This window comes from Calidris pugnax, unplaced genomic scaffold, assembly GCF_001431845.1.
Source record: "Calidris pugnax isolate Ruff unplaced genomic scaffold, ASM143184v1 scaffold24, whole genome shotgun sequence".
Taxonomy (NCBI): Eukaryota; Metazoa; Chordata; class Aves; order Charadriiformes; family Scolopacidae; genus Calidris; species Calidris pugnax.
This window is the reverse complement of record NW_015090922.1, coordinates 17,286,685-17,313,993: the sequence shown is the minus strand read 5'-3', so window position 1 is coordinate 17,313,993 and position 27,309 is coordinate 17,286,685. Positions and strand designations below refer to the sequence as shown.

The window sequence follows — 27,309 nt, the reverse complement described above, 5'->3', positions numbered from 1 at the left end:
GAGCATCCCACTGTAAGAAACCACCAATACCTTTCTGAAGCAGCAACATTCATTTTTTGCTGTTCAGAATTTGAACTGTATTATGTCGAGATAGATCTAGATCAGTGACCCCTAAAGACTTGGATTCAATATGGAAAACTTTTCCCTCGTCGGGCTCGTTAAACTTGTCTGAAACATTAAAAAAAAAGAGACAAGACAGATTCCAAAGAGCCTTTCGCAGAGACCTTCCCTTCCAGCCTGTGAATCACTAGCGGCACCTAGTGGCCGCAGTAAGTTAAACTAGAGATTTTCAGGTTGCTCATAGACTGAAATACAGGGAAAACAGTTCTATTATCAGCTCATTTACATGATTGGCTTGCATTACAGCAACACCCGTGTTACATAAATTCTCTCAAATGCTCATGTAACTTCTGTAATCCCAGGAACTTCTCCTACTTGCATTAACTTGGACTCAGCCCCAAGGGCGCTTCAGGTAGGCCGAGACTCTGCCATCACCACAGCCATCCCAGAAACCTACGTTTTTCACAAGGGTGGAGAGCATCAGGAGAGTTCCCAGAAGCAGCACACCACGTTCACACAGCATGCAGGAACACGGCCTGGAAGGTGGGTGCTCACATCCGTTAAGAATAACTCAACACAGCCAGCCCCAAGAGTGAGACTGTGCTGCTACACCAGTTCAGAGGGAGGAAGAGAAAACCCAGAGCAATTCCTCCCATCCACTCCTGTTCTGACAGCTTCTCAGGGGGCAGAATGTACAGTTTGGATGAGACAACTAGAACATCTAAAACAGATTAAAATGTAAAATAGATGCAGACAGAAAACCCCATGAACTCCCAGCTACTGTAGAAGCTGTTTTTTACTATCAAGAAGGAAAAGAAACTAAAGCCAAGAGAACATACAGATACTTTTATTGCTCACCTTTTATACAACAGCACACCTTCAGCCATTTTCTTTCACAGCTTGACAATGTTTATGTACACAAAAAACCCAGCAAGAAGCATTATGTGGCTTTCAGTAAAGAAAAAAAAAAACAAAACCAAACCAACAACATCAGAACATCAAACTCAGCCAGGCTTCGTTTTCTGCAGCAATAATAAAAGGGCTTCCTCCAGGCAGGAACTAATCTTCCCAGGCCGTAGTGCACTTCTTTAAAAAGACAACCCCCAAAACAAATTGCCCTAGATTTGCTGAGTCAGTGGTATTAACTTGCAAATAAAATAAATTTCAGTTTGTCATTTCTTCTAGTTGATTTCAAGTAAAAATAAGGTTTGGAGGAGGAGCAACTTGTTTTGGATGGATGCAGGTCAGTTTGAATTGCTACACCTAACTACAGGCCTACACACGCTATCGGTTTACAATTTAGCTTAGTTTTAAATGATCTTTGCAGATTTTGGCGGTGGTCAGTCTTCAGAGTTGAGCAGGTGGGAAAACTTTGTTTAGTGGGAGATAAGGCTACCAAACATGGCATCCACAGCAGAGCTCATACAATAGACAAAACACCTGTTTGTCAGAGGAAGTTCACTGCGCACACACACATGTGTGTAACATCTCTGTGACTAAGAGAAGAGGCCAGCAAGCCAAAAAGCATTACTCAGAACTGGCTTTAGAACATGGAATCGAGCAATGATTAGGGGGAAAAGTGCAGAAGTTCTATTATGTGTTACATCAGACAAATTTGACCAGACAGGCCTTGATATTTCTCTAGATGAAAGCTGTAGGCAAACACAGCAGGTAGTTTCAGAACAAAGGTGTTTTGAGCAGAGGGAATCAGCCCAACGTCTAAAAAGCATGGCTATTAGTTGATGTTCAGGGTGCAGTGATGATGCATTTAATTCAGATAGGATGGGGGGTGGAGAGGAGAAAAGATATACAGAAAGTTGTTCTTTGCTCAATGCAAAACATCCTACCCAAGGAGATTCTACCTGACACGTACAAACCTGCACTAATTGAAGCAGCGATTAAGCCAGGCCTCTGGAACCGGGTTTCTATTACATGAGCTCTGCTGAAGCAGAAGATTTTAGCAGCCTCAGCTTGTGAAGTGTCTTCCTTGTCCAAAACCAGACTGATTATATTGATAACCTCCGTGCTGGAAGTGCTGCTCAAACTGCCCCCCTTGATTAAAGTTCTGGCCACCTCTGCCCCCCCAGCCTCCTCCTTGACCTCCACGACCACGACCACCACGGCCACCCCTCCCTCCTCCACGTCCACCCCCTCGGTCACTGTGGGACCCACCATCTTGGTATCTGTTGTCTTGCTGGTAGCCACCACCACCCCCTTGGTAGCCACTTCCTGAATATGAAGATGACTGGTAGCCACCATAGCCTCCTCCTTGATAGCCACCACCGCCACCACCACTGTGGTAGCCACCCGTTTGAAAACCTGCATCTCTGTAGTTGCTCTCTCTGTAGCCGCCATCCTGGTAGCCACCACCTCCACCATCTGTCCAGCCTCCTTGAAGCTTGTTTCCCCTGCCGCCTCCTCTGCCGCCATGATCGTAACCACCACGTCCTCCTCGTCCCCCTCGATCGTGGCTTCCTTGTTCGTGACCTCCTCGCCCCCCATATGATGAGTCATAGCCTCCTCTTCCTCCTCGGTCGTGACCCCCATGGTCATAACCTCCTCGCCCTCCATATGAGGATTCATAGCCACCTCTTCCTCCTCTGCCACCGCCTTGCTGTGAACCAGACTCTGGTCTTTTCTGCCATGGTGGCATCTCAGGAGGTGGTGGTTCAATTTCATTGGGCCTTCCTCCTCTGTCGGGCACTCTGCCCATTAGCACCTGCAAAGGGAAAAGGAAAACTGCTGTAGGAGTTGTAACACCTCACAGAAAAGCCACAACTACTGATACAAACAGCAGCCGCTATCACATCCAGAGGACTTAATCAAGGCAAACTTTTCTGTGTTTGAATGTGACAGACCTTTCCCTCCAATTGATAAAAATTTAACAGGGATTACCTAGGACTCTAAGTACTACTAACAAGACAAGTCTGGAAGCCTGGGTTTTTTTTGTTTGAACAGCAGGCACACCAGTAGAGGCAGCATCAATACATCAATACAGATGTAAACTAAACTGTTCACAAGTGCAGACTCCTAATCTCAAACAACTAAAGTACAGTGTAACACAGGCTCTCTGCTAGAGAGTGCTCTGAATTGCTGTAGAAGCCATTTGCTAAGATGATATCTTTGGTAAAACAAGTGCAAAGATTTTTATTTTTCAGTAAGGACTCACAGAGACAAACTTGGTGTTGACACACCAATAGACAGGTGTTGGACAGCACTGACCAGAGTTGAGCAAGACTCTAGAAGGTTTTTAGCTGTCCAAGGGTGCTGTGCCATTAAGAATTTAGCAAGACTTAAAATGGGACCGGACACTTGCATTGCTTCAAGTGATATAACAGAAAAACTTAAATACAAGCAGGTTACTTTGTCACTTTATGTTACTGTCCTGAAAAACATTTAATATTGATAATGGAGATAAGTTAAACGGATATGGATCAGCAGCAGGGCAGTACTGCATTCCTAGTAACATACACACATACAGTCTCATGACAGTCACACCTGTCTTCCCATTTGATTTCTTTTACATTCCACACTCCAAAACTAAAAAGGTGTAAAAATTATTTGGGCTGGAACGGGGATGGTCAAATCAGCACACCACCATTCCATTCTGCATTAATTAAATTATTACCTGAAATACAACTGGTACCCAAAAATGCAGAAAAGCATGCAAGGACACCCACAGATTTTAAAGCACCAAGTACACTGCTGTACATAGCTACTGAGCTTCAAGTTCAACTTATCTACTTTTGTGAGCCTGTTACTCCTGTAAAATCGTAACTTTCGAAACAAAGGAAATTGCTTAGTCCAAATTGTATTCCTGCTCTGTCACTGCTAAAACTACACGCTAATCTAACCTGTGAGCTCCTTGCTTTGTGATCTTAATACATTCTATTTATATAGACCAGAAACACAGTTACTATGTAGGTATTATTTTAGACACTGTTACAGAATTAAAATCATAGAATCATAGATTAGGTAGCAGCAGTGTAATGACACCAGTAATTCTGATAACAGAGCACACCTACTCCTTTGAAGTAATCAAAGATATTTCAGCAATTTTTCACTGCTCCTAAGAAGGGACACTCAACCCAAACAGCTGAAATTGCAATTCCCATCACGCACTGATGCATATCTAGAGTACATAAACACCAAGTTTCTTATCCTTTATTTTCAAATTCCATTTACAATCCTAAAAAAAAAAAGTAGGATTTATTACTACACTCAAATTACTTAAATATTCATAACAGAACAAGCCATTTGTCACCAAAGTTACCTTATTAATGGCACATGCTGTCTTCTCTCGGATGGACCCACTGCTTGTTCTCATAATCTTTGACAGATCCTGCCGTGCTGCCAAAAGATTTGCAATGGAAATAGTGCACTTAGTAGATAAGAGGGCACGTTTTGGCTGGTAGACTTTAGCCAGTTTTTCTGTTTGACTCTGTGGGAGACAAGGCAAACAAAACCCAGTTAGCTAAAGTAATAGAAAAGCAATGGGGTACCTCACCAAAAGTATCAAATCAACACTGAAGAACAAGACACTGCTGCAAACAGAACAAAAATTGATATAAAACCAGCAAGAAACCCTTTGGAACTAACAATCACCGCAACAAAGCTAGCATTTGTCAAATTAATTTAAGTAGTATTAGAAACTATTCTGACTGAAAAGACACCAATCTGACAATTTTAAGATTAACAATATATACATGCAGACCATATTACTTTCAGGCAGTCAAACACAGAATAGAAGTGTGTCATGTAATTACATGAATTACTGCTAATGTCTACAAGATACTGAAAGCAAACCACATCTGTGCCCAGCCTCCAGACCTCCTTCCGTGCCTGCACCCTGACCCATTCCAGTTAGGCTAGCATCACCTTATCTCCAACACTCATCAGCAGAAAAAGGCTGTTAACTCTTTCACACTCTGCATTCCAGTCAGCTTCTTTGCAAAGGCAAGCCATCAAGAGGCACTGACAAGAGGTACTTTACAAGAAGTAAAGCTCTCAAGTGCTTGTTCTAATTCAGTCCTTTGTCTGGCATATGTAGTGCCCAAGCTAGAAATGAGATCCTATACTTCAACTTTGCCTTGTATGCAATCTCTCTTCCTCTACTGCCTTTTGGCCAATATTATCCATACCGGCTTTTTTGACCATCTTAAAAGAATGCCAGCAGTTTTCCAACTGACTGACACAACAAAATCTGTGATACCAGCCATGAGTTAACACATGAGTTACATGTATCTTCAGTTACCAACAGAGTATAACGTGTAATGCAGTTAGGATAAACCAGATTGCAATCTGCAGACACACAAAAGGGCTGCTTTCTGTCTGAGCCCCCAGATGACAGCAGGGACTCAGGCAAACCAGGTTTTCCGAAAAACAATCTCTTGACATGGCAAGAACTTAGGATTTTAGGATTTTAAAATTTTCTCCTGTTTTCCATCTAAAGGCAGAAAATTGGGAACTGGGAAGAACTGAAAGTATGCGTTTCGAAGTGACTCAGTGGTACGTTTCTAGAACCAAAAGCTTCTACCTTTATATTACAAGTTGAACAGGGTTTATTCGAAGTGAAGGAAAACATGCACATCATTTACCTGGCACTGACTAAAGACAGGAAAAGCAACAGGATTCAACAGAGCAGTAGTATGTTTTTTCCTGGCAAGTCTGATTGAGCTCTAAGCACAGTATTTTAGTGCTATGATGATTCTTTTACGCGAAACTTGAAATTTTTTAACTTAAAACCCCTCTAATAAATCTTTTAATGGTGTTGCTACTATCTGGAGAAGTAACTATTTTGTTATACTACTGAACGCTGATACTTTTCAGATTTTAAAATAAAAAAAAATTACCATCATGTGTTAAAGTATTTCTAAAAGTTACTGCTAAAACAAACTGTATTGCATCGCTGAACACTACAACCACATTCTCCAATTTCGTATTGTTATGGTCCTAAAAAATTAGATTTGCATTTCAATGCACATAAATTCACATATACAATTTGTGAGTTTTGTGAAAGGATTTCATGTAGCTGCTCAAGTTCAAAAACATCTGAGAATTCTCCTAGAAAAAAATCAACCCAAACATGGCTTGGGATACCAAAGCTATAACACAATTAGAAGTCCCTGGTTTTTAACCTAACCCATGCTTTTACCTATTAAAACTATTCAATATTCACTATTAAAACATTCAATAATCAGATAGTTCTTCATTCATCTACTAAAAAACCTGAAAAATACAAGGTTTAAGAGATAGGACACTGGTAGAAGTCCTGCTCAGGTGATGAAACAGAAGAGGGGAGAGGTCACAGTTTATTATTAAAATATAGTTGCTTTTTGAATAAATCATTTATCAAGAAAAAACACTTGACAATTCACGTGTCACTGTTTCTCACTAATAACTCAGTCTCAAACACTGCCAGCAGCATATTTAACAGCATTTTAGCAGATCCGGCTCAGTCCTAGAAAATAAATGATATGCACTATTTTTTAAATCTTGTCATTCTTTTTTCACTATGAAATACAGGAAATAGGGAAACCATGTAATTATTTTTAAAAGCAGAGTATGTATCAACTCAGAGGGAACAGACGTCATGTCACAGCGACTTGCACAGTTCAAAGACAAGAGACGCACATAAAATATTACCCTGTCTATGAGGTAAGAAAAAATAGCAGCTTTTCTCATGTGCATCTGTGGAGTTGTGCTTGCAGACACACTTTGAGTTAAGGTAATCTGATCACTGTGGACAGCACAAAGTAAATTAAGGGATGGTCAACAGGAAGGTGTTTTTCTACCATCACACAGACACAGCACTTAATGATTCACATTATGGCACTCTGACTGCAAACGGCTGGATCAGTAATGTCCTCTTAGTATGTTTGTCTAGTGGCCTATTTAACTGCACTTTGGTTTTGGTGTATAGTCACACACAGTCCAACTTCTCATTTTACGTACTATTTAAAAATCCAACGAATCAGTTTTAAGTAAAATCTTTTTTAGTCACCTTACATTGTCATAAACTTCATCAGCAACTCAAACCAAAACCAGACAACTCCTGTGGCTATTTCTTACTCATAAAGGATGAAACAATGAAGCAGTTTTCCAGAGATACTTATTATAAAGCGTTACCATCAACCAGGACTTCACAGCAAGTTGTTTGTACCTTAGCTCTATCTGACCAGCCAAAGGACTGCACAGTAACATCCAAACGTTTGACTAGCAGTTTTCTTCGGACTTCATATTCATTGACTATGGCTTGATTAATTGCTTCAATTTTTTCCTGAAACAAAAATTTGAAAACATAACATATAGATTATAGATAAAATGTTTCTACTTAAGATAATAAACTATGTAGATGGAAGAGAATGAGACACACAAGAGATATTATGGAAGGCTAAAGCCCACAATTATCTATCTTGTCAAATGAGCCCACAGCACGCTATGCCTGCTGACACTATTTTCCTGAAGCCTTCAAAGGCTCTGTTATCCTCACATTCAGCCTTCTACCATTTCTAACAGCACAGCTGTCTGTTTTCCAGAAGGGACATAAAAACTGCATGCACTGCTGAGGCATTTCTCAACACATACCAGGACAGAGAAGCAAAAGCAGGAAAATACTACATGCAACAAGCTGAATGAGAAGAAAGGACATCAGCAAGCCCTAGGGACGATGGTGTCCTTGCCTTCTTAAGAAGTAGTAAGCTTAAGGACAAAGACAGACAACTAAAAGTAAAGTACTGTAAGAGGATCTTGATTAAAGCACAATCTGCGTATAAATAAGACATCAAAGTGCCCTACAGGGAAAAACCATCACTAGAAACACCTGGTAGCAGACAGTGGTCTAGTCAGAGCAACAGTTAAGATATGCACCATTAAGAAAATCATTTAAGTATTGACTGAAACATAGCTGGTGGTGGGTGTTGGGGCCCACCTTCAGCCTCAACAATAAAAGCATTGAAGGAAGCAGACTGTTGGGAGATGAGCTTCAACCTTAAGCAAGTGACAGGAGAGAGAGACTCTGAGTCTTGCAGCAGTAGCCATAGCTTTGCACTGGTGCAGCAGCAGTATCTAACCCAGGCATCATCCTTCTTGAACAGCAGGTGACAAAACCCAGCTGGAGATGATTGCAGCTCTGCTACCTGGGAGTATTGCATCTCCCAGCTTCCACCTGCGCACTCACTGCTTCTTGGAGAAGAGGCTATGAAGGAAGTAGACTATTCCAGCAGGACAGAAACAGAGGATGAAATGATGGGAAGACCCACAGGTTAGCTGGAAAGAAGCCACAGGAGGGGATGTGACACCAACTCAGCAAGGCTAGGTCACACAGACAGTGACGGCAAGGACCAGGAGAGGAAGGATAAAGCTACTGCACACACATGCAGGTCAGCACCACTACTGCGTATCTCCTTTATTTTGGAAAACCTTTGCCCGTATTCAGACATACAGATTCATGAGTCTAAGATCCTATCAGTTGCTGAACATTTATTGTACCAACATATATATAAAATACTTCAAGAGATTGTCTTTGTATCTTCAGAAAGAGATAAGAAAAATAACTTTGCAGCATTACACACAGAATCAAGATCAACACTTTATATACCTGAAAAAGGGAAATAGGCTCTAATACCTGCAACTACTTACCCAGTGAGCTGGTCCCAGTTGTTTCTTCAATAAAGGTTTTCCAACATGATTAGGGGGAACCTTTGCTAGGGTTTCCTTCAGCTGTTAGGAGACATATAAAAGCATAAGCATTGGCTAACAAAAAAAATAATAATCAGCTTTTCAAGATTCAAATTACAGGAGAGGACTCTTAGATGGCATGACAGAGCAATATCCAGTGTCAAGCTGTTTTCTCCGAGACAGAGAACCAAGCACACTTCTCTTGGAAAGCAACTGCTTTTATATTTCTGGTAGTCTTGGCCATAATTATTTAAAAATTAAGAGGGACTACAAAGCATATCTACAGTTAAAACAGAAAGATTCCATGAGGTACAGCTCCCCTTGAAGACGGAGCAATTACCCTACACGTCATCTCTTTAACTAATAAAAAAAACCATCCATGCTTCTATAAAAAAGGTTGCATTGAGACTACGTGAAATGTAACACAATCTAAAGAAGGATCCCTCTTTACAATCAAAAGGACAAAATCTTCAATATAAAAATTTACATTTAATTTGAATTTTAAATGTTTGGACAAAACTTAGGTTATCTTTCCCATCTCAAAGTTTGTGAGGACTTCAGAGGGAAGAAATGGAGTAGCAGTGACAAAAACTTGGATCAAAGCAGGCTGGAGTTATGGAACTTCACTTTTCCACTGCTGCAAACTGTACTTTTCAACTTCCTTGGCTGTTCATTCCATGTGTTTTAACACATTCAGTGACCTGGTTTTCCAAAGGTGCTGAACCCAGTACGTTTAACTTGAAGACTTTAAAACAAAGTGCTTTCAGAATAGCAGAGGTAGCAATTCATTCAAGTACCAGCAGCTTCTTTTTTTAATGTGGTGGATCATTAACAAAGAGAGTCAATTATACAAAGAACCTACTCCAAACTGTACTATGTATGTGCAAAGAAACAGGAAGCTCGATTTTTCCCATATTGTCATTCTAAGACTCAATTGTTAAAAACCAAGAAAACTCTAGGGTGATCGCTTGTTCTAACTATGTTCTTAGAGTCAAGAGTAAATTTTTCACTCTACGTTATTTAACATTTTGCTCAACTGTGACGCATTTTCATTTACAAAGTGAAATAAGTTTATCAGTTATTAGTCTGCTTTACTTTCTCCTTCTCAAATATTATCAACATCTGAGGTGTTCAAACTGTAAGCACCACAACTATATATGATTTCTAAAAAAATCTGTAAGTTAGAAATGCCTGATGTATTTTATTATGCTTTGAGGAGTGTTCAGGTTTTTTTTAGTATAACCACCAAATCAATGCAATAACATTAATTTAACCTTGTAAGGCAATGTAAAAGAAAACTCAATTAGTAAAACATAACAGAATTCCCAGATTAAGAAGATTTTGATCTACTTTGCATTCTGTATTTTTATAGTCTTTTTCACCAGTAAGGCTTACAAACCTTGTTCATCGTTATGAGTATTTTCCACCTTTTATAGAAAATGGAAGCACAGATTTCTTATGTAGCTAACTATTTAATGCCTGTGACAATGCCAAAACCAGCAAACAAACTGCTTCCACTTCTACACCTTGGACTTCTGTTGGAAAACCATCCTCTTCTTCTTAAACAGGTCAATCCAAACTGATTTCTTGCAAAGAAGTGAAGCACTATTTTCAGTTGCTGGGTTTTGCTTAAGTACAATAAAACTAAAAGGTTAGTCAAAAAACTTCTCTGAAAGTATTTTGGGGAGCTTTATAATCACATCCATTCTTTAAAGTTCACAAAGGTTCTCTTCTGCTGCTCTACTCTCCCCTATCCTGTAAGTTAAGTTACTTAACATAACTTAAAAACTTTGACCCCCACCTTTGGTCTGTGTGCTGGACAGTCCACTTCATTGCACTGCTTTACAAAAATGACTCAAACAAAAGTAAATTTGTTTAAAAAAAAAAACCCCACAACAATTGGAGAACATATACATGTAAAGGAACAAAAGTAAATGGAACCACAAGAACTGAGGAAGCCTTAGGGAAAAGGTGTAAACTTGACTTTAGTTACAACACCTTTTAACCTAAATGTTTTTAAAACAGTAGGTTCCTATAAAAATTTGTTTAGGTGTATTTCTTGGAATACACTTCTCCTTAATATTTTTCCTGAGGTGTAAGCTCAGGATTTTCCACGTCTTCTGCAACAGGTGATCACATTAAAACCTAGAGCAGAGTAAGAAATACCTCACCCCATAAGGCAATGACAGCAGTAGTCCCCAACCTCGTGCCTTGGCATGGAAAAAGCCTTTAAATTCATTTTCAAAATCCTGACTCTTGGCATGTAAACCATGTTAGCTTTCCTTCACATTTCAAACACTGGAGTTTCACAAGAGGCAAGTCTCTCCCTGGTAGCAGAACTATTTTCCATCAAAACAGTAACATCATAAATATTCTAGTTTTGTTCCTTTGGATCTTACTTTTTTTTCAATTCCACTGAAGAACTGGAACATCGTTATGTTGGCTGGAGGCTTGGACATGCCTAAAGCAATACATATGCCTTTTAGCTCCTGAAAGACTTCACTGCCACCTCCTTCCTGTGCTTTTTTAGGAGGGGCATTCACACACAGCATTCTGGCAGCTTCCAGTTCTGAGATGAGGTATGCTGGGGTAAGAAAAATTAGATTTCATCATCAGATATAGCCAAGTTAAATTACTTTAGAACCAGTGAGAACTCAAGTGCTTACAACCAACAAATGTGCAAATGGACTGTTTTAGAAAGAGTTAGGGCTATAATTTTGGTATCCACAGAACACTCATATTTCTAATAATCACTAAGCCCAATGGAAACACAACAAAGAGGGGAAAGGTTTATTAGAACCAATTAAAGCCTGGAAAAAATCCCTATGATTCCGACAGGTATTAATCACAGACTTTAACAGAGCACAGCTCTTCCTTCAGGCTTTGCCCAGCAAAGACAGGAGACTAGGAACATGGAAATAAGCAGGATGAGGGACTAGGACATGCACTTTAAGCTAGACAAGCAAGCATTCCTTGAGCCTCTAGGAAACAAAGCAAGGAAACGAGTAGAGATAACTGAAATGTTGGATGAATCTCCTCTACTTCCCCCGGCAAGACAGAGTGGAAAAGTAAACTCACTTTTAAAAGCACTATTGAGAATTCAGGTTTACAGTAATTCCAGAAAGAAAGGCAGTATCTGATGAAACAGAAGCTAGAATGCCTGCAGTGCTCTTCAATATCAGAACTGCAAGAGCCTACCATCACATTATAACTCCTAAGTAACTAATTATAAATAATTATTTCTAAAAATAGGGATTGAAAAATAGATACTGCACTGATAGAGAAATAATTGTGAGCAGGGATGTAAACCCATGGCCATACAAAAGCAGCTTATTACCTATAAAATCAGCACAGATCAAAAGATTAAAAAAAAGAACAAAGCATTTTAATGACCTCTAGAATTTCTTCCAGATCTCCTGAAAGCTTTCTGCTAAAGATACTGAGCACCTTATTAATTATAAAATTCCTAAAATACGTAAAGCAGTAAAGAATCCTTTGTAAGTTCTTTCAATTATTTACACCCTGTTAGGACCTTCTGGAAAAAGAAACTAGCAGCAGAATTCAGAAATTACATTCAAGCTGCCTTCAACATCCACTGACAAAGACTGACATTTTTAAGTCTATCATTGTAAGACATAAACGTTCTCCAAATAGTGACTTCTTGCAGACCTGTTCTGAACCAACCTGAAACTCTTGTACTTTTTATTTTTGCAGATGCCAGTACTTAATATTGTATTGTACTGATGCTGTACATCTACTGATGCTCCTAATTACCTGAGTTTATCCGGTGCTTTCCTCTCCCAGCAGTGCTACTACATCTTTAAATTGACAAAACTGTGCTGCACTTCATTATAATGTAAAATACCCCGGCGTCCCATTAAAGGGGGTTATTCTGTTTTTCCTGAAAATAGTGTGGTTTTATAGCTCACATACAACAGGATACCTAATAAGTTAGCTAAATGTAGGTAAAGAAAGCTATGCAAAAGTTTTAGGTATTGCTATCATGGTACACACAAAAGGCATTTGGGATCTATTTCAATTCCACATTTGACAGTAAACATAACATAGTATTCCTGCCAGATGGGATACCAGAGATCGGCTTCTAAGCATGGCCTTATATTACCAAAACGTACATCTCAAAGGACCTCTGGGATAAACTGTGTGTCACAGACAAGCCAAATTTATTGAATGGCTTGGCTTATAGAGAATAAGCTGAAGGGCAGATTGTTTGAGCTGTAAAATATATTAAACACAGCAATTGCCTCACTCCATCTGACATTTCAAACATACTATCAAAACAAATTCAGATTAAGTCTTACTACTCATCTTTCTCCTACTGTTGAAAAACAGGACCTACTGCAATTTATTTCTTACATCTCAGCTGAAAGCAGAACTAAATTTCTGTTTCAAAAAGTTAAAGAACCAGCAGCAACTGAGGAAGCAAATAAAACATAAGTTCACATTGAATTTAAGATCAGATTAAAATTCCTATTATAACTTCCAACTCTAAAATTTTATACGTGTCTTTTTTTTTTTAAATGTAAATTAACATTACATGCTTTTTCCAAATTTAAGTACTAGTTCTTCTTATCTAAGATTTCCTAAGCAGGAATAAAATCCATTCTGGTATTGAGACCTGCTGGGTCAAAAAGCAAAGAGAAGACATCACTGTTACTACTGCTAATTTCTTTTCAATCAGCAGAATGTAACATTGAAGCTATTTACTAGGGGAGATGATCAAAACAACTGGGAGCTGTGATAAATCATTTTCTCTTTCACAACAATTCCAACTGTTGTCAGAGTGCAGGAAAATACAAGTCTTATTGCACCTTGCAAGTTGTCATAGTGGGACCTCCAAAATGATGATGCATCTGATGTCAGTGGTCACTTTTGCAACCCTTCTAAACAAAGTTCAGTGGATAAACTCTGGTAGAAGTCTTCAAATTATTCCCTCTTTGGAGTATGTTTTGAGAAGCAATAGGACAGGCTTTTTGCTAGTGAATGTGAATAAGGTTAATACTCAGAATATTTTCTATCATATAACAGCTACAAAGTGACTGGTTAAGCTTACGAGACCCAAAAGTATAATATTCTGACACAATTAAGTAACTGTTGTAATACAGTTGTAGTAAACATAGATGTATCTCGGGAAGTGTAAGAAACAATACTGATTCTCGCACAAAACCAGATTTACTTGCGAGTACCCTTTTGACTTACTAAGCAGCAAGAGACAGTTCTTTTGATTATGAAGGCGTTTTGTCACATCTCCTGATGTTAATGATGCATACGGACAGTTCATTTCAGCCAGCAACCCACTCATTTCAAGTTGAAATTCTTCTGCTTCGTTTGGACCTTAGAAGGAAAAGAACAATAATTTGTTTAACTCTTATATATTTATATATGCCTATGATTAGAAAAAAATAGCACTTTAAAAAAAAATGCTTTGCTCTAGTTGCTATTTAACATTAAAATCCTGCTTTTAATGGAAGCCAAATGCATTCTTTGTGTTTCTCAAAGACACAGCAAAACCTATTTGGAACCATACCATTCCTCATTATTGTAAAATTATGTTTCACCGACAGCTTTTACCAGATACAACAGACAGCCACTAGCAACTTTTACAATGAAAAGTGACATTAAAAGCATCACAAATTTTACAGGGGTATTTCAAACGTCAACTAACTGTTCCAATTACAAATGTATTAGGTAGTTCTGACAAAGTCATGAATAATACAGTCTTTGAGCTCTCACATTTTTACTACTTCTCCTTGTAAGTTCACATTTGTCAACCAATCTTACTTCATTCCAATATCCCTTAAAAATAGCGGTCATGTAAGCCAAAGCTTTGACTGATATTTTTGTCAGAAATTAACAAATTCAGATTAGTTTCGCTAAGCCAAGTTATGCAACAAATAGCGATAAATGAGAAGTAACAGTTTTTCTTCTTTGGGTTGAAGTCCCTTTTCAAAAATGTCTGTTATTTATAAACTCAAGCCACACAAAACAAAGGTGGGACTTGGTGGTACTACAGATACAATGTTACTGTGTTTAGAGAATTTGAAATAGGTGTTAGAATACTTCTGGATTGTATTTTTAAACAAAAGGTATAGTAGAAACTTTATACTACTAGAAGAGGTAAGATGTATTGTTACAGAGAAAGAAGGTCAAATACACTCAAAGAATAAAGGATGGAGACGTCAAAAACAGAAAGAAAAAGCAACAGAACAGACGTTGAAGTAAAAGGCAGCAATCTTTGGCCACTGAGTAGATTGAAAGTTAAGCTCATAAAAGCATTCTAAGTTAATACACTAGACATTCAGAAGAACAGGTTATCATACCAATTGAACAATTTAATCAGTAGAATGTCATGACTAGTTGACCAAAAATAACATTTTTGCAAAACTAAGGTTAGATTCGTCCACAAAAATGATAAACATTTTTTTTAAACACTCACAGTGTTTCATAAAGAGGAAAAAATACATAGGAAGCACACAGTTAAGGCAACCAACAATAAAAAGAAAATATGGTTACTGAAATCATGAGAATGTTTCCTTGGGCAGTAGGTACTTCGTATATGTAAATTGGAAACAGAAGCATTAAAAAAAAAAAGTACTCTTATGATCTAATTAGAAAAAAACCACTAATGTTTCCTTAAATCCACCCAAGAACTTTAAAAAAAAAAACCAAACCAAAACCTTTCTGGTTGAACAACTGAAAAAAAAGCTAATGTCAGAAGAAAGACTGTTTGATCTTCACTATTATTTCAACTTCTACTGGCTGCTCATTAGGCAAGTTTGAGGTGGAAAATATCCAAAATCTGACAGCATGCAGACGACACTCCCTGGTACAATACATTTAACAACCGTCAACCCAAATCTTTATAGCATGCAAGAACACACATTAAATGCACATTTGTGTGAGAATTATGGCTACTTACTGTTAGTTGCCTGCACATTTTCCTCTAGTTTACAGAATAGCCGTAACTCAGACACCAACCAAGCACAGAGTTTGGTGAATTCAGGGGAACTGGCTCCATGAGAGACTGCCTGAGCCAGCGCTCCATCATCTAACAATGGACCTTTGTATCTGACAAGTAAAACAAAAGCACAATTTATTAATATTTGCTGTGACTGGTGTCCTGTGGTAGAGTTCTTTTATGCTGTATACATATTGGGAGCTTCACCCTCATCACGTTTGCAATGATGAACATCTGAACTGATAAGATTCCTGCACTAAACTGTAAGAAAAAACATATTAAAAATGCTTGAGTAAACCCAGCATTTCCATGCACATTAGCTTGCTGCCAAAGAGAGTGTCAGAAAACATCCCTTGAAGATATTATTTACAATATATCTATCTAGGGCAACTGCAGTTCCAAAGTATCATTCTTGAATGCTGCTTTACAGTATGTCAAATAACTACTGCTGAACTAGTGCATCTTTTCAGTCATTTCCTATCACATATTAAAGGGTTGCCATGCAAAACAAAGCCTTTGATACAAATGTTACAAAAGCGATCTGCAAAATAATATCCTCTTTTGAAAAAGTTACCTTCTTAAATGGGCATAAGAAGAGTTAGTTCTTTGCATAAACAAAATAAGCCAAAATCAGGCCTAGTGTAAGAAAGCATGAGTCTACAGATTGGATTTGTCGTTTTCAAAACATCCTTCCCCTGTCGGGGGGGAGGAAGAGTAGGGTGAAGACTGCCTTATTATCCAGGTGGAAGCACAAAGTCAGACCTTACCAAAGTAGTTAATTAAAAATGCAATATACAATTTTAACATATTGCACGCAACCCAAACATCTGAGAGGGAGTATAATCAACTGAAATACCCACAGTGGGTAAAGTCACCCACTATGCCAGAGCAGCCCAGCGAGTCCAGTCAACTCTTGGCAAACCTCAGAGGAAAAAAAAAAAAAAAAAGTCTCTCAAGGAGCAAAGTAAAATGTTCTCCTTCACACTTTGTTTTGTGCTTAACATCACATATAAAGGATATTGTCTTCACTGCAACAGCCTGTTACTTCATCTAACCTAAACGAAGAAGCCACACTCAAAAATAACTTTTACCTCACAGAGCAGCTCTACTAGTGACACAGAGTTAATCTACTCACAGCTGACAGGAAGCTGTAATCTGACGCAGTGCATCCCTACTACATTACTACAGTGGGCCAGACACAATTCCAACAGGCTAATTAGAGAAAGTTTAATTCCCATCCCACAGACATTTCAGACCTACACATGTATAGGAACATATGGGACTCGGAATAGAAACATCCAGTTATAGATCAAAAGAGAAGGGAACTGATGACAAGCCTTTTGCTTTTGCAGAATCTGGATTTAAATCACTGGTCACGTCAGAGGTCCCTTTTCTAGAATTCTTCTTTGACAGATATGAGATCTTGACTATGTTACCCCTGGTAACTATGACTCCAGCTACACATCTATTTGGCCAGTCATTCAACTTGCAGACTCCTGACTGCAAAGAGTCTTTCTTCCATTCCTGCCAATTGTACACATTCTAGAGCTATGCTCCTCTTTTGTTAGCATGATGCCATCTGGTTTGTTTGCTTTTTCAATAGTTCAACAAACTGACTTAAAAGGGGAGAGGCCACTATTTGAGCACCTCAAGTACAAATCTTAAAAAAACCAAACAACCCTTTGATGTGCGATGCTATTAAAAAAAACCCAATAAAACAATAAAATCAGATCAAACAATATACTAGAAATCTCTTCAGTATCTGGTTAGAAAAATTAAGTCGAACTGTGCAGGATGATGGAGCTTAAGTCAAAGCTTAAAATCTCAAACACCCCAGTCTTTCCAGAACAAGGAAACAGAAGTAATTTAGTCACATGCAGTAGTTTTGCCAGCTGTTACCAATACTGCGGAAGCCTTGTGTCTTTTTCTTTTCAATCACTGTTGCCAGTATTGGTTTATATGACTTTATTTTTTAATCTGGTTTCATTGTTCACTTTATTTGAGAATGTCAGAAATCAAGAGCAACACTTTCTGTCTGTAATTACATTGATAAGGAGCACCTATCACAACTCCTTCAAGCCAGTAATATCCTTTTAAACACATGGCAGAAGAAAGGAGCCGATCACGGTAGGTGCATCACAGCAGAGACCTTTTCACATTTCAGTCAGATAAATATCTCCCAAAACAGAAGCCTAATTTGTCAAGCTTTGGAACTATTATTGCCAATTTAGCCCAGAAATATAACCTTTGTTGGAGCATAATGACTCTGACCACAAAATGATTTATGGGAATGTGGCCAATGTGAGTAAATACAGATGTTTGCATAGAACCAGCAGCAGTAAAATTGTAACTGCCTCTTGTCCAAACTCTCAGCAGTTTCCAGATATGCAAGCTTACAGTAGGGCACATTCTCCTTGTCATATTTATATAACCTTTATTGACTCTGACAGAGTAACAGGTTTAAACAACATATTTGCTGTACTATATTGTATTTTTTAAAACAAGAAAAAAAAAACCGTGTCACTTACAAATTTTTTGCTATTATTTTGTGCTAAATAGGAAGCCTAAAAGCATCCCTCTCCCCTGAACTCTCGAAAGAGGTTTCTTTCTCCTTTCCCCACCCTCAGCTTCGGGCCACTCTGTTGAACGGAGGAGCTACCGACTCGTGGCATCACGAGAACGCAAGAAGAGGCAAAACGTTCGCAAAACAGCTCAGAAACCGCCTGCCTTGCCGCTTTCCTCGAGCCCGACCGCCACCATCACCGGCCCCGCCAGGGGAAAAGGCACACGATGAAAAGGCACCGCTCCAGCTGCTGCCCTGGGCCGCGGCCCTCCCGACAGCGGCACCCCCCGCGCCAGGGGCCCGCAGCGGGCCCCCCCTCCTCCTGCCGGCCTACACCGGCCCCCTCCCCGCGCTCGGCCCCGGGAACCTACCCCAGGTCCTCCAGGGACTCCAGCACGTCGTTCTCCAGGAGCTCGAACTCCATCCTGCGGCGGGGCACGGAGAGGGAACCTGCGCGACAGCGGGGTGCTCAAGGCAAAAGGAGTTTGGAAAACATGCCATAGGTTTCTCTCTGTCCTAAGGCATCAGTTGCAGGTGATGACTTAAGATGACTAAAACAGTTTCAGTAAATAAAGAAGATTAGAATTCTCCCTCTTACAGCATTTGGAGGTTGGGCATACTTATAATTGGAAGTAGTGGTTGGCAATCTGCTTTCAGGGAACACTGCCTATCCCAGTTGTGTGATAAGAAGTTTTAAGTGATACATCATGACTGAGGCATTCAGGATGCCATTACTGGGTGGCTTTCCCCCCCCCCCCCCCCCCCCCCCCGCCACTCCCTTCCAGCCCAGCCCAGCCCAGCCCCACGGGGTAACCCAAGGATCGCCCCCCCACCCTGCGGTGTGTGGGGGAGCGCGGAATCCCCGCCGCCCACCCCGTCCCGTCCCGTCCCCCGGCGGCCTCACGTACGCTGCTCGCACGCTGCTGCGCCGCCGACTGCCGGGTTGGCATGTCAGGGCGGGGAGGCAGGGAGAGAGGGAGGAGCAGGGCCCCGGCTTGACCCCTCCACCCGGCTTCTCCCCGGCCGCCCCGCCGCCGTGCCTGATCGCCGACGTCGCCTTCCGCGGCGGCCCCCGCCTAACCAGCCGCGCCAGACGGCGTTGTTAAACGGAAAGACGGGTGCGAGGATGGGCGCCAGGGTGCTCTTTGCGGGAAGGGAGGCGGGGACGAGCCAAAGATCTCACCTTTCCGTTCAGGCGGCGCGTCGGGCAGCCCCGGAGGAAGGCGCCCTCCCCCCCCGCCGCGGAACCCACGCTGGAATGTGCTGCGGCCGGTGGCGTCGCGGCAACAGGCGGAGGGGGACGGAGCGGCAGGAGGGTCAAACCGCGTCAGGCGCGGAGCGCTTCGCCGGCAGGGCGGGTCCCGCCGGGACCGCAAATCCCAGCGTGCCGTGCGGCAGAGCAGCGGGCCCTCGCGGCCGCCGTAGGGCCCGGGGCTGGCGGGGGCCTGTGCCCGCCGCGGCGGTGGGTGGGTGGGTGTCCGGCCCGCGGCGGTGTGGCGGTGGACGGGGCTGGGACGACGCTGGCCTGCCCCAGTCTGCGCTGCCCCTTCAGGGCTCCGCGCTAGCAGCTTATTAGAGATGGCTTTAAGCGTCAGGGGCAGGGCATGGTCTCACGCCCTTCACCCTGGGCTGCTCCGTTGCCAGCATCCTCGGGAAGGAAAAGCCACGCGTGTGGGTAAAGAGTCATGTGCGCTGGGCAATCCTGCTTTGGCAGGGGAGTTGGACTAGGTGATCTCTAGAGGTCCTCTCCAACTCTGACAATTCCGTGATTCCGTTAAAAGATGCATCATTAATAATGGAAAACTCAATTACAGGGTTACTGGGGATGGCTCTGCTTGCGCTTCCCAGGCAATGCCATATTGCCCGGGGCCCAGCAGCCCCGTGGAAGGCACAGCAGCACTAAAAAAGAAGCGTTGGTACTAAAAAGGAAGCCTGGAGCAGAGCGTGTTGTAATGGCCGGGCCACGCCAGAGACGGGCCAAATGCAGCCATGCCAAAAATAATCACCATCCGTCAGCAGCAACGAGCTGATGCTCCGAGTCCTGGCTGCCTGCGCTTCACGACATCGCCCTTGGCAGGCGTAAGGAAGAAAAGCTGTGGTTAAATAAGGAGAGGTCTTGTAGCCTCAAGATAGGAGGACAAAGAAACAGTACCCTGAAGGGCTAGAAAGAAGTCATTCTTCACTAACAGACAGCTCAGCCACTGGCTCTGCTATTAAAGACAGATCAATCTACTAATTTAGGGGAAAATTATCCTAGAGACTAAAAACTTAAGGTGAAAGGAATACTATGGGCATTTCCTATATTTGCTTCTAGTTGTATAGTATAGGTAAAGAGTATTTCAGGTTTTTAAAAAACACAACCAGATAAAGGCTCCTGACAAGCTGCCTTATCACTGCTGGGCTAAACTGGGCTGTAAGAATTTCCCACCTTGACTTCAGTCCTTTCACTTTGGATTGACTCGCAGCATCTCGGATGTTCTGTCTGGGAGCCATGCCTGGGTGGGTAATCTAAACTGCAGGTTTAGGGGATTGGATTTTTTCCTCCCAAATTCAACACTGCAGCTGGAGGCTTGTGACTTTTTTTTTGATGTAATGGTGGAGTTCAACTTGCTTGCACAGCTAGAAGTGTGCAATGCAGGGCCGTGTGTCCATAGTCTGCCCCTGTTCCTCAGTTGCTGCTGCTTCTGGGCATAATGTTGAGCCCTTATTTCTGAACTTTTTTCGTCTTCTTTTTTTTTTTCCATCTGCCTTTTGTTTATTTCTCTGATTCAGTTGTGGCAATGCTGCAGGGTAGGGACAAGATGGAAAGCATTTTCTCCAGCCTGTATCGCTGAGTTCTAAAACAGCTTTATTTTGCTTTCTGTGCTTTGGGAACTAGTGGTTTCTTGAAAACCATATGGATCTTGTGGCTGGGGAGAAGAACAATCGGAAGTATGATGCTAGCCTGGAGGAGGCAGCTAGAATTTCCCCTGAGGACAGGGAAGACAGCATTGCTTTGTTATTCTGTGTCTTAGCTGTTGTATGGTTTTGGGTTTTTTTTCCCCTAGCTACATAGGGTTTTTCACCACGCAAATTTTGGAGGCATAGGAGGTGTGAATGGCAATTGTGCAGTTCCACATGCAACTGCTTCTCAAACAAACTAATCATCTTGTTTGCTATTGCGCAGTGAGATCCATGGCTTTGCAGAATGGTTACTTCTGGGAGCAGCAGCTCATAAAGCATGAGCTGATTGTTGCAGCCCCTCCTTCAGCTTTGCACCAAAAGGACCTGACACCAGTGTGGAGGAGGCTTGTTGAACTTGCCTGGAATGGGTCAGTGAATTTGAAGATAGACACCCTGATGGTTTAAACCCCACTTCCATTGGAAACACGGACCAAGATGGCCTTAAGGTGGACATTATTTCATTACAGTCCAAATTATTTTCACAGCATTTACACCACCCCACCCCAGATGAGGTGTTTGCCTGTTTGCTCTGTGGCTGTCAGTATTTCTATAGTGCTCTCCTTTCCTGAGCAGCAGCAACAAACTCATTTGTGTTTTTTCTTCACATATAAAGCCTATATACATACTGTAAAGCAAACTCTTACACATTATTTTCTACAATAAACAGCTATAATAAATCTATGCAAAAAAGCAGGCTGTCTGATGTTTGTTTTTATTCTTTTACATGCTTGCTAGCTGCTGTCAGGACATTTTTGTTGGTGAAACACAGAACCATCTCCCTCAGGTGAAATAATTGCAAAAAGAGTTAACAAGGGACTTCTATGAATGTATGACAAAAAAGTTTGCATGAATAATTTAACATGGTAGCTGAGTTTAAAAATAGCTGGAAGGTTCCAGATTAAGTACAGAGACAGGAGTTTTTAAAAGCCTCTTCCTCCACTTTAAGCAGCTCTTCCAAAAGATACAGAGACTGTGTTACTTTATGGCCTTTATGGCCCTATGAATAATGAAACTTCAGAATCTACTGCCCCCTCTTGCCACTATTAATTACTTGAAATAACCTGCACTTTTAAAATCCTCTTTAGAGAATAATTTTTAAACAAACAGCACTCAGGATCCAGTGTTATTTCATAAAAGTTTAATGTTTGTTTTTAAAATAATACCATTTAATCAAAAGAAAGGAAGCACATACAGTGTCTTCTTGGATGTTGGCAACAGAACTTACGTTACAGGTATACCCATGAACAGCACGTTTAACCATTAAGAACATAGAAGAAGCCTCACTGATTAGTCATATTATTAATAATGAAAAGAATGTGCCCTCATACCTAAGAGAAAGAGATACCATTCTGGTCATGCAAATCTGCACCCACCTTCTCAGAATAGGATTCCAGAAGTCCAGCAGTTCCAGATAACATTTTCGTAGCTCCTGTGGAAATTAACCAAAAGCCAGCAAAGAGAATGGGCTTGTTACAGCAAACAATGCTCATCCTAAAACCTTGCCTGCTGAGCATCTGGTGGGCTTGACTGTTACATTCCCAAATCTGAGCCCCTTTTAATTGTTTTCCCCTATGCATCAAAAGCTTTCAATACCAAAAGCTTTTGGTGTGGTCTGGAAGAAATCTGCTGAGCTTAATACACAATTAAAACAGCCATAGTTGAACATACTCTGACATAGGCAGTGCAGTAGGAGAAGAGATTTTTAAGGAAAAGGATAACTAAAAGCTATGTATTTGATGTTTTGGTCTAGGATGCTAACCCTATAAAGCAGAGAGTTTAACCTTACAAAGAGTTTAATAATGCAGAGAGTTTAATCTTACAAACCTGAAATAAACTCAACCTGTACACCCTTCTTGGGTCCTGAAACACAAATTCAACTCTCAGAGGAATAATTACAGGTCATTTAGTATCTTGGATGACCTCTCTTCTACAGGCAGCTTGCCTGAAGCAAGCTGTCCATGCCTGTATCTTACGTCAAATGCCAGCCAAATCAAATGGGAATTACAAAGTACTGTAACAGATGCAGATAGGGAATATTTTTTCCCTGACCACTGAATCTTTTGCATGAATTCATTGCACTGAATGCATGAAATAGAAGCGTGAATTACTTTTCTAATCCTATCTTGGATGATATGGCTAGAGACACAATCAAGATATACTGGTTTTTGAACCTCTCTTGTACACTTGATAAAGCAATATAATCTGAGAAACTAACTGGCAGAGGAAATAGTTTAAATAGTACCCGGCCAGCACCGTATTAGATGGGTTTAATCACAGTAAGCCTTCAGTTCTCATGAGAAAAAACAGTGACTGATACTCCTTTGCTAATGGATTTTGTTCTTTTTTTTTTTCCCACTAATCAAGCATTTCTAAATATCCATCTTTCAGGTGCACAGCTACACGAGTCCTTCTCTCATCTAATTATTTGGCATTTACCTTTAAGTTCTGTTTTTTTCATATCTGACAGGAGATGAATACAGCCTAATGTGAGAACTGACAATAATCTTTACCCTTTCTTTACCAGATGGCTGTTACAAGGCTTTTCATATTCTTCACAGCTGCCATCTCTCCTGAAGTGTTGTTTCTATATTCATCTAGAGCTTGTAAACAAATTAAACAGGGTGGTATCCCAAGTAATTGGTATCAATTTCAGTGTTGCTTACGTTCTGGCTAAAGCTCCCCCACAAAAGCAGTATCTTGAAGAAAAATTATATTTGATTAAGAATTGAAAACCTTACCTTGTGTGTGTGCTTTCCTGTCTGTAAACTGAAGATTCTTCAGTTACCCTACTGGAAAAGGGAACACTGTTTTTCTCGAAGCAGCTCCGATACAGGTTTTATGTCCTGCAGGTATTCGACCGTTCTCCACCACCAACCCGAGCAATTCTCATGGCTCTGCTCCCTGCAGCCCCAGTTGCTGTACAGCTTCATTGGAATTATTACAGCAGTTTGACTTGGTTTACTGGAGCCTAGAACTGCTATCATATGGTTATCAGCCTTCCCACTGCCTGCAGCAAGACAGCCCAAGAAGAAGTGGGGGTGGGATCGCAAAACAAAGCCCAGAAACTAAGACTAAATATGGAGCCTTGGTTTTCTGCTCTAAGGCAGAATACAACAGTCTGCAGCTGTGTTATTTTACTCAAGTTGGTTATAGTCAGGAATATATCCATATTGGCTGAAAATAGCTAACAGAAAGGATGGTCTAGCAATCATAACATGCATCTCTCTCCTTCAAGCTAGATAGAGGCAGAGTCGTCAAGTAAAATCTGTTTTATGTCTGCTTTTATACTCCCACAGTGGTGGCAGGTAGGCTGTTTGCGCTTACTCCGTGCAGCAGGCAGGAGAGGACTGAATTCTATCTATGATTTGACTCCCTTTACCTTTCTGTAATGCTCTGAGAAAGTAATAAACTGACAGTATTTCATCAAGTGCCACATAAAAACCTGTCTCGTGAGTTCTATTGTCCTTTGCACTAAAGAAATACAGTTTTATCATGCTTTGGGATGCACTAGTTTGGTGGATGGCTGTGGATTTGTTTTTTTTTTAAGAGACTTCTGCTGTCATCACTTACTTTCTGAAAACTGTTTGGAGATCATCAGGCTAAAAAAATAATCTGTGTTTTCCCACTTTCCTACTATCTGCTTCCATGGGCAAAATGTAGGATCTTTCTGCAGCTTCCCTTAGCTAAGAATTAGGCACTTATTTCCATCTTTGGCAAGAATTAAGAAATGGCAGAGACCTTACATCTTAATCTACTACTTGTACTTTTTACCACTAAAACACAAATGCATTTGGAAAAAATTAATAACAGAACACTGGTTGATACATTTCTGCTGCTTCTGCTCACATGCCATTTAAAAGTCTAAAGCAAACAAAGAAACAATCCCCCCAAAAGCCTATCTGCTGCTTAGTTAAAACTTAGTCAATGACAAGATTCCAGCAAGCTAGAAGCAAGATTTACCTGCCAGAGATGATTCCAGGGGAAAGAAAAAAAAGTACTGTATTTTGTTTAAAACATTACTTTTGCTTTTAAAATTTTCTGCCAATTGTAAGCATTTGAAGGCTGCTTCTCCTTTCCAAATGCAGCCACAGATGTTAAAAGAAACTGGTAGAAGTATTAAAAAAACACCTGGACTTAAAATAAACTGGCAGAACTCCAGCAGCTTTTCCATGGCTCCTCTTCCACTGCCTCTTACTAAAACTTGGTTTTGCAACAAACTTCATCCAGGAGAAAGGTGTTTCTGCCAGCCTCCATCGTGGCAAACGAAAGGTTGCAGCATTAAATAAAAGCTTAGAGTTAATCCATTGTCCTTTGAATTTACTAGATACTCGTGTCCACTTTGTAGTGTAAAATAAAAAACATTCAAACTAGGCTTATTTCCTCTCTATCAGCAGCTTTCTAAAACCCATGAGAAAGGTAAGTTCTTATGCCTTATTGCAGCTTTTAGAGAACTAGGTCAGGAAGGAGAGGTAATGCTGTATTGCACCATTCAAACACACAAGCAAATCCCCTCCATTAACTCACCCCTCCTCCTGAGGATCTGGAGTCAACAGTCCAAGGCCAGCCTAGAACTTAAGGCTTTCCAGTCAGTGCACTATGCTACAGCTCTGTCAGCACAGGGGACCAGTACAGTGGACAAATCATTTACTGCATGCCTCTGGAAACCACAAAAAAAAAAAAAAAAAAAGAAAAAGAAAAGAATACATAAATAAAAATAAATGTCATTTCATGAAATTGCAAGACAGTGTTAAAGCCTCTGCCTGCCAGTCTGCCTAGATCTCATCATCTACACCATCCATTTTGTTCTTGCCCATTCCAGTGGTTCCAGGAGTACCTTTTACTCCTACCTCAAAAAAGACCAAATTAATCTTTCTTCCAGTGTGGAAGAGAGAGCCTTACTCCACTCAGAAACAGAAGACCAATTATTTGATGAAAGGGCACTAAGAGAAGTGCTATATAATTTGTATCATAGGAGGGTTCAGCTTCTGAACCTTCACACCTGCGGGAACAATTCTCAGTTTCTCGTTTGCAAAGCTCTTGCTTCCCTTTGGGGCTGGTTGTTCTCCGTTCACGGCCACCCAGGTTCTGCACAGACCACCACCACTACTTGTAGAAGCTGCAGGAGAGCAGATAACAAGGGTGTGCCCCACAGAGGTAACACTGCATTGAATAAAGTTGTCTGAAGAAGGTTGTCCGAATGATTGTTTGCTGTTGCATGCACCGAGACCCTAATGAAAACCAATCTGCAAAAGGAAACTAACCAGAAAGCATGTCTGTATTCCACACCAGCACCATCTAAAACACAGACCTGTCCAAAAATTCAGCCTTCCCTTTAGTATCTCCCCTGCACCCTTAATACAAGGCAAGCAAGAAAATCAGTCCACTCTGTCTTGGTGAATTTTGAATGGAGCAGACACTTCACTGAAGAAATTGGAGAGAAAATGGCTGGGTGGGTGGGGGGAAATTAGCTGTCAAATATAAACAAATAAACTCACATATATAACCAAAAAAACATTTACAAAAGAAAACTGGGAAATAACTACAAAGGACTTTTTTAATAAACCAGGATTTTAGCAATCTCCACTCATTACCCAACTCCATTTTAGAAGTATCAAAGCATGTCAAACCTTTCTTTCTTTGGTTTTGACAGCAAATAGTTGTTTGAAGAAAGTAGGGCAAAGATAGTAACAAAGACTTCTTATATTCAATGCAGTAACTGATTAACATCATAAAAACAGCTCAAAGAGCCTGTCTCAAAACCCCCTTCCCCTCTTAATTACCTTTTTTTTGGTGACGACCATTTTTACTAAATTTCAAAATTCAGCTTAGAGAGTTCTTACATTTCTAATATGAAAAATACCATAATGACTCTGAAAAATGTTTCATACCTTCTTCACACACGGTCATTGAAATGGAAGAAAAATGGTGATTTTTTTTTCCCCTTCTGGAGGTCCATGTGCTGGTAGGGATTACAGAAATATGAAAATATGAATTCTGCTTGGGTACTGCCCCTGAACCCCCGCCTCAAGCTTTACATATGGCTCAGGACTTCAAAAAACTTCCACTGATGATGTTGACCGTAGTTCTT

At 40.7% G+C, this 27,309-nt stretch overlaps 1 protein-coding gene across 2 annotated transcripts; it reads right to left on the bottom strand.

Annotated features, from left to right (window-relative positions):
• Nucleotides 1-891: 891 nt before the first annotated feature.
• On the bottom strand, nt 892-19,570 carry FAM98A (family with sequence similarity 98 member A). 2 transcript variants are annotated; one of them, XM_014950677.1, is made up of 9 exons: nt 19,462-19,570; nt 18,650-18,728; nt 15,677-15,825; nt 13,957-14,091; nt 11,139-11,323; nt 8,701-8,781; nt 7,223-7,339; nt 4,334-4,501; nt 892-2,779 (listed from the first exon to the last, which is right to left on the bottom strand). In XM_014950677.1, the coding sequence occupies exons 2-9, from the start codon at nt 18,700-18,702 to the stop codon at nt 2,027-2,029; spliced, it is 1,641 nt and encodes a 546-aa protein (XP_014806163.1). In that variant the 5' UTR covers nt 18,703-18,728; nt 19,462-19,570; the 3' UTR covers nt 892-2,026. The 2 variants fall into 2 exon arrangements, with proteins under 2 accessions (XP_014806163.1, XP_014806162.1); XM_014950676.1 differs by lacking the exon at nt 19,462-19,570 and adding an exon at nt 19,187-19,290.
• Nucleotides 19,571-27,309: the final 7,739 nt, after the last annotated feature.

Excerpts from the sequence above, each read along its gene's own strand:
- FAM98A (XM_014950677.1), bottom strand. The coding sequence starts at position 18,702 with ATGGAGTTCGAGCTCCTGGAGAACGACGTGCTGGAGTCCCTGGAGGAC. Across the intron at positions 15,826-18,649 it reads GAGTCCCTGGAGGACCTGGG|ATACAAAGGTCCATTGTTAG; the intron begins GTAGGTTCCCGG and ends TTTACTTGTCAG. Across the intron at positions 4,502-7,222 it reads GCTGGTCAGATAGAGCTAAG|AGTCAAACAGAAAAACTGGC; the intron begins GTACAAACAACT and ends TGTCTCCCACAG.